Here is a 7,569-nt window from a genome sequence, read left to right on the forward strand (position 1 = left end):
GGCGAGCATGATTACCTCGGCAATAAAATAATACAGCCTCCAGTGCAGTGTAAGCAGTCTCAGTGAGCAGAGTCCAGAAGCTCGTCCGGTCGCTTTGTGGGAGATGATTGTCGAAGTCTTTTCAGACCAGCGACTGGTTTTCAGAGACGATGCCCTCGGGGAAGACGCTGAAGTTCGTCCTGTACGAGGTGCTGCAGTTCGCGGCCCTCATCATACCGGTCTGTGTCATAATGGAGAGGTTTGCCGGCCTCATACGGGACGTGAGAGGGGGGGATCTGACGGCCTACTGGCTGGTGGTGGCCGCCTCGGTCGCCTACGTGACCTCCGTGACCCTGCTGGTGTGGGTGCCTCTGAAGTATCTGATCCTGAAGAAGAGGAGGTTTATCACGGAGATCACACAGTGGTGAGTACAGCCATTGGGAAGAAATTAAATCAATGTCAGGGTCAGAATGGTTAGGAGAGAACAAACCTTTTTAGGGTAGTTTTTGGATTTTGGCTTACTCAGAATAGAACGTACTTGCTCTAATAATGCAGAAGTGAAAGGGAACACTGAAGCTCCTCAGTAAAAGCAACAACGCTGCAACACAAAAACACCTTGTGACAGTTCAGAAATATTATCAGAATTGACTCTTCAAAATATCAAAAAGTGTCCATGATGCAAAATGACTGCTGATGTTTTATGTGGACCTAATCTTAACTACTGTGTTGTTGCTTAATCATTAACAAAGTATCATATTGTATATGTTTTGTTTTCATTTTTTCTGAAATCATAAACAATAAAGAAATCCTTGTTAAGATACAGTCACAGGGCTTTTAATGGTACAGGTGTATGTTGATCTGTTATGATCACTAGTTTACGGTGGCTAATGTTAGCCCAATTTAGCTAGATATTGCTTTCTTACTGATGTAACTGAGTGTTTTTGGCATTATGGCTCTAACATCATCCCATGATTATGTGAAACTGTTTATCTTTACATGATTTCGCTTTATTCTACAAAGTAACTACTAACTGCAGTATTTGCTTCCTAATGATGTGGAATACAAGTATAAAGTAGCACACAATACTCAAGTATCTACATAATTGTACTCAAGTAAATCTATTCAACAATTGTCCTTTAATGTAGCAAAATAAGCCGGACAAAAGCACTACAAGAAATGCAGTTTATACATTCAGAAAAGCACTTTCAACAATTATTCCTTACACTGGGCTAACTGTTATTCAGATTGACTAAAATCAACTCCTTTTGTCTTTCAGGAGGCCGACAGCGCTGGCGTATCTCATGCTGTGCACGTTCCCGTGCTTTGCCATATTAATAGCCAGCTCCAAGGTAGAGTCACACAGGCGGATGGCTCTTGTCACAGAGAAGCACCTGTTGATGTTTCGTTCTGTCACGCTCCGACGGGGTCCTTGAACAGCCATATTTGTTGTAAACAGTCCATTTGTGGCTCGGGATGGTTTTATGACCCCCTTGTGTATGTGCTTGGGGAACTATTATTATTCACTCAGTGATGGTCGACACGGCACATTGCACCTCAGAGAAAGAAACTGATTGCTTGTCACCAATTCTTCTTCCAAGTATCCTGACATTTTGCCTCTCTCAAATATTTTCTCCCTGTGTATTGAGAGGGACTTTGGCACATTTGTAATGATATGTAAACCACAGAGGAAATGTGTCCACTGTCACATGACTGCACGCTGTGTCTGGGGTATTCAGTAGCCCACAGTGAACATAACAGGTTGGCCATTAACCCAAACTTAAGTACCATCCTCCCCTCTGAAAACAGACAGGAATCTATACACAAATGTGACGTGTTTTCTTTTATTCCTTGACAATACTCCTTGGCGATGACATAAATAAGATCATTTGGCTACACAAAGACCTGCCGCCGGACACATCATACATTTAATAACACCATCTAATACTTCTTCAGCTTGTCTTAAGTGAGTTTATAGCAGCATTTTATTTCTATAATGATGGGGTGGTTAAATTGGATGGCTTCATAAAACTCTGCTCCTCTTTGTCAGTCCAGCCAAATGCCATAATGAATGGTTTCGATTCAGTTTCATCCGGCTTCATTACTCGTGATTTATAAGAGGCAGATCAGTTCTCTGTCCTATTGAATTTACTATTCTTTTGTTTCCTGTTGCTGTAATGGGTTGTACTTCAGGTGCAGGTGGACAGAGGACTCAAGCTCGACCATTTTACTGAGTTGCCCGTGTCCTTGGTGCTTTTCTCCCTCATCTGTGTGGACATCATCGAGAGGATCCGGCCCTGCAAGCTCATGGGACCATGTGAGTTTTCGGTAGAGTTAAAAATTAAATAATGTTTATGTATTTGAAGTGTTTGGGTTTTATGTTGTGTGAGATCAAATAGATTAAAGTCTTTGATCCTGTAGATATTTTGACAAGGAAAAGTGTGAATAATGAAATGTGCAGCTGCTTAAAGGGATGGTTTGATGTTGGGTTTAACCTAACCATAGTCAGTGAGGGTATTACCTACAGAAGATGGCGACGGGGTATTAAGACCGTTATCTATGCTCTCTTCAAAGCCACCAAACTCCTTTGAGAAAAATCTGTAATTTTAACTTGCAGCATGCAGAAGTTGCTGGTCTACACCTGCCTGCATCAGTTTGTGTTATTCAGTGACTTTGGTGTTTTACTGACTATGGATACGAACATTAATCAACCCCTTCAAACAATTCCTACTATCGCTTTTAAGGGTATTTGTAACGTGTGCTTTTCCTACTTTGACAACTCACAATGTCTGCTGTAAAAAATCAGCGGTTCATTACTCTAAACAGTTATTGTTGTACCAACATTTGATCAGTTTCCTCAGGGGTCCTCAGGTGTCCCTAAGGTGTCTGCAAAGAGCCCTGTTTCAAAATGTAGTTTACTGTTTAACACCTTTTAATAACATGCCTGAATACATTTTTCCTTTTCTAGCCGGGATAGACATTGACTGTATGTCCAAATAAGATTCTACAGCACTTTGAAACTACGTTGAAAAATCAACCCCCTTGAAACACGTACTTTCAACACACTAACTTCCCTTTATAATGTTTGTGCATCAATTTATCCACGATCTGCAACTTTAACAGTTTGATTTCTTGTAATCCGCAGCAGACAGCCTGGAGTCTGACCTTGAGATGCCCGGCCCGGTCCTCACCCACCTGGAGTCGGTGAGCACCGTCACAGGCCAGCTGCCCGCTGACGATGATGAAGGTCAGAGCACTATGACCCCAGAGGTCAGGAACGGCGGACCCTCGGGCAGATGGTCCGACCTCCCTGGCTCCCCCAGCCGCCCCCCACACAGCGCCGCCTACCTCTACTCCTCTTCCTCGCGTCGGAGGTCCTACTCCGGTCCTCTGGGCTTCCTGTGGCGCAGGGACATGAGGTCAGAGGTGCTGGTGGATTGTTTCCTGTTCTGGTTTGACACGGTGGAGATGGTGAGAGTAGCAGGAGAGCCGCTGATCTTCTACTCGGTCTGGGTGTTCCCCGTCTACATCCTGGCCTTCATGTCCACTCTCCGCATGATCATCACTCCTCAAAACCCTCTGTTGAGTTCTGCCGGAGTCGCTCTGCAGGACCTTCCTTTCTTCGTCTTTAGAGTCGCTCTCATTTTCGTGTTTGGTTATGTCACACCCGTGTTGTACACGTTGAAAAATGTGCTGGTGAGCCTGACTTTTATCTACTTTACATTCCTGACTAAGCTGAGGATTTTCAAAAGGCAGAGCATGTTTTGAGGAGGAGAGGCAGAGCCTGTTGTTAATGACAGGGCCGCTCTGATTGTGGATGGAGGAACAGTTGGTGTGTTTATGTGGAGGGAGCCGCACCAGAGAAACATGCAGCTGGTGCTGGTGATCAAGACAAACATGCTTTGAATTGTAATGGCTGCAAATCTATGATCAGGCCGTTCATCCAAATCAGAGTGTAAAAAAGATCCTGTATTTAAAACAAGAAAGGTGTGTAGGCTCGAGTGTACAGTGAGATTTTGTCATTTTTCTGTGACTAATTGAATCCTAATGTATTTATTGTTTTTAATTTTAAGTTTTACTGCTATTTTTTATCTATTTGTTAACACACTACAAAAGTGATGAAAAAATAAATAATGATTTTTAAACAAAAGCTTCTCAACCTTTTCAAACAACACAAACTTTGTGAAATAAATATCCTTTGTTTTCAGACAAGTGTCACCGTTTTGACAATATTTACATATCATTCCTTTAATCTGACTGAATTCACATCTTATGTCCTTTCATTCATGCTCCTGAAGAGCTCATCGGATACAGACAGTCAGGTTTTTGTCATAATGCCACAAAATGCTCCATCCCATGTTAGACAATTCTTAAAGACTGTGTTTTAACTGACAGCAAACGCATAAAGACATTTTTTTTCAGCTTCTACTGAATGAACAAACTGGGTAACGTCATATACATTAAGGGTTTGTGCAAACTACAATATTTTGCCACAATTTGCCACATTGTTTGACAAAAAGACAAAAGAACTCCTCAGCACAGAATGCACACCTGTGCCCTGAGGTTGGGGACGTTGTTACTCTTGGAAACATACAGATGTCTCCATAGGAAAATAATAATCACTGATACAAAAAACAACGTGGCATTTATGTACATTAAACTTTCTTTTAAACTGTTCCATGAAAGTTCCTCTTCTATAGGACTATCCGTATGGTTCTCTTTTCAGTTTTGTCCCCCAAGCGCTATTGGTGATTAACCATATCATTCCTCTACATTACCTTTAATCCGTGTTAACTTTGGACACTTTATTTATTATCCGTTCTTCTCTTATGATTTCAGCTTCCTAACCATGTGTTCCCCTCTGTGACAGCACCAGCACATTTTATTTGTGTGTTGCTGCTTTTAACTCTTCGTCCTTGGCTGTTGAGAATCAGCATCTCGCCCTCGTCTCTTGCCTTTGCTGCAGGCCCTGTGGTGCTTTATGTGTTTTCATGGCAGTATAACTCACTGCATTGTGTGTGTGTGTGTGTGTGTGTGTGTGTGTGTGTGTGTGTGTGTGTGTGTGTGTGTGTGTGTGTGTGGTGTGTGTGTGTGTGTGTGTGTGTGGTGTGTGTGTGTGTGTGTGTGTGTGTGTGTGTGTGTGTGTGTGTGTGTGTGTGTGTGTGTGTGTGTGTGTGTGTGTGTGTGTGTGTGTGTGTGTGTGTGTGTGTGTGTGTGTGTGTGTGTGTGTGTGTGTGTGTGTGTGTGTGTGTGTGTGTGTGTGTGTGTGTGTGTGTGTGTGTGTGTGTGTGGCTACAGAATGCCACAGTGACACAGCAGAGAGAGAGAGATGCTGATGTATAATCGCCAGTCCTCCACCAGGGCATTTCTGACAGAAAAACCCTGCATGGAGCACTTGGTCTTTGTCTGTCTGATGGATGAGCCGGGGCGAGGGGACACACAGTTTAAGGGAGTGTCTAATTGGCGGCTGTTGTGTCCCCCGACAACACACAAAAGGTACGACATAAAGGATTTTGAGATAAAGCGTCAAATATCCCTCTGCACCTGATGTGTTTTGGTGAATCGCCTTTGTCACACTGAATGGCAAGATTTGTTTTAATGCTTTATCAATGATACACGCAGAGTGAGGGGACTATAATGGCGCATTTCCACTGCAGCGGGTAGCCCCGTTTAAGCGTCCTTAATCGTCCTCAAGCGGCCAGGCCAGTTTTTGGTGGCCTTTCCATATAGCCTAGCACCGGCTAGCGGGTACTTTTTCCCTCTTTTTCCGGCCCCATAAAATCGTGGTTCTATCAGACCAGGGACAGGGCTGAACTAGTGACGTCAACACTCTCGACTGCTGATTGGTCAGAGAGAATCGTCACAAGATCGCGTGCGAGTTCATCCCTAGCGTCGCATATATATCTAGAAGCAAGCTTGCAGCATTTTTATACACAGCATTTTTCTAAACGGAGGAGCTACAAAAATGGCAACGTCAAAGAAAAGCACACCGTGGTCGACCGAGGAGGTGACGACATTCCTACATCTCATTGGGGATGATAAAATCCAGCGGGAGCTCGACGGAACAACAAAGCCGATCGCCCCGCCTACACTGCGTTGCTACCCCAGGTCCTAAACTGTAATGGAAATGCGCCACGGCCTCGGACGGCCAGCGAGGCAGCCTGAGGCCTAAGCGGGGACGCTTAAACGGGGCTACCCCACTGCAGTGGAAATGTGCCATAAGTCACAGGGAGGGGAAAAACTAGCCTGCTTTCATTTATTGAAAACTAAAATTAACTTCCCTTAATTTCCCCACAGGATGATTCATACTATAATCTGCAAGAAAGCATTAGTGCAGCTTCAGTTATTGCTGCCATTTTGTACTCATGATGGCAGTCCAGAGAGCTCTTCTGTTATTCCTGTGACACACAGTGAGTGCTGCAAAGGATCAAAGGGAGAAGCAATAGCCTGTATCTTCATCTGAGTCTCTCGGATCCACGTTCAACTCGAAAGCTTTCTGAGGAGTCAGAGGCTTTTATTTCCTTGTTCCTTTTTTGGTTATATAATTAACTTTTCCTGCATTCTTAGAGAAGCTTTGCATTAATTCATCCTGTTTTCACTTCATACTCAGCCTGCAAAGAAACTGAGATGTACATTGTCATTATATTTCCTTGCTGACGATAGCAATGCCTCACTGAGCCTCTGTTGACTCTTCTTTGCCTAAAATGATCACCTTTATTTGAAAAACTATCCAGAAACCCACCTGTACTTTTAGAAAAAAAGTTGATATCTTTTGGATACACGCTGAAATATACTGACTCATTTTCTCCACTTGTGCCAAGAGGTTTTGGGACTCATTTATATAATTAAATGGTTTGAAAAGAGGGGAGATTTTCCCCAGTGCCTCCTCATCCCGCTGTTAAGGAGGGGTGGAGGCTTTGTAAATCTGAGAGGCTGGAGGGTGCATTTGAATTCAGGCTGTGTGTCTCCTGCGCTAGCCGAATGTTACCTGCTCTAGCATGGCAACAGAGAGAGAGCGGTGAGCTTCAGCTGCAGCCTCCACACACACACACACACACACACACACACACACACACACACACACACACACACACCACACACACACACACACACACACACACACACACACACACACACACACACACACACACACACACACACACACACACACACACACACACACACACACACACCACACACACACACACACGCGCATTCACAGCAGGAGTGCAAAGAGTGACTCAGGTAAGCAGGAACGGTCCTGATGAGAGAGGGAAGCAGCGTGCTGGAGTGAGAGATATTGAAGGAGGAGCTATAGAGCTGGAATTTTTGAGGAGGGGAGACGAGGGGAATCGCACAGAAATCGAAAATCTAGACTCCCAGGACTTACCAGGGAGGGATAGACAGGGAGGCAGACGAGATGGCTGTGGAGTGTGGCTGCAGCTGTGATTGGATAAATCTGACAGACTACAGAGCACTGAGAGACACACACATAGAGAAGAAGATGACATTTAGTTTCTGAAGCGAGTCTATTCAGGGGGCTTAAGCCGGGGGAGGTGGAAGGGAGGTTTTTCTGACAGAGTAAGTCAAAAC

The 7,569-nt window shown here is 44.2% G+C and overlaps 1 protein-coding gene across 1 annotated transcript; it reads left to right on the plus strand.

The window, feature by feature from the left end:
* si:dkey-32m20.1 (transmembrane protein 236) lies at nt 1-3,744 on the plus strand. Its single transcript, XM_034208411.1, has 4 exons — nt 1-403; nt 1,256-1,328; nt 2,170-2,293; nt 3,122-3,744. Exons 1-4 carry the CDS (start codon nt 150-152, stop codon nt 3,742-3,744), a joined length of 1,074 nt encoding a protein of 357 aa, XP_034064302.1. The 5' UTR covers nt 1-149.
* The last annotated feature ends 3,825 nt before the right edge of the window (nt 3,745-7,569 follow it).

This window comes from Gymnodraco acuticeps, unplaced genomic scaffold (assembly GCF_902827175.1).
Source record: "Gymnodraco acuticeps unplaced genomic scaffold, fGymAcu1.1, whole genome shotgun sequence".
NCBI classification, from domain to species: Eukaryota; Metazoa; Chordata; class Actinopteri; order Perciformes; family Bathydraconidae; genus Gymnodraco; species Gymnodraco acuticeps.

Bases quoted from the DNA above. Each gene is read 5' to 3' on its own strand.
- si:dkey-32m20.1 (XM_034208411.1), top strand. From the start codon at position 150: ATGCCCTCGGGGAAGACGCTGAAGTTCGTCCTGTACGAGGTGCTGCAG. The intron at 404-1,255 runs GTGAGTACAGCC...TTTGTCTTTCAG, and splicing joins ATCACGGAGATCACACAGTG to GAGGCCGACAGCGCTGGCGT. The intron at 1,329-2,169 runs GTAGAGTCACAC...GTTGTACTTCAG, and splicing joins TATTAATAGCCAGCTCCAAG to GTGCAGGTGGACAGAGGACT.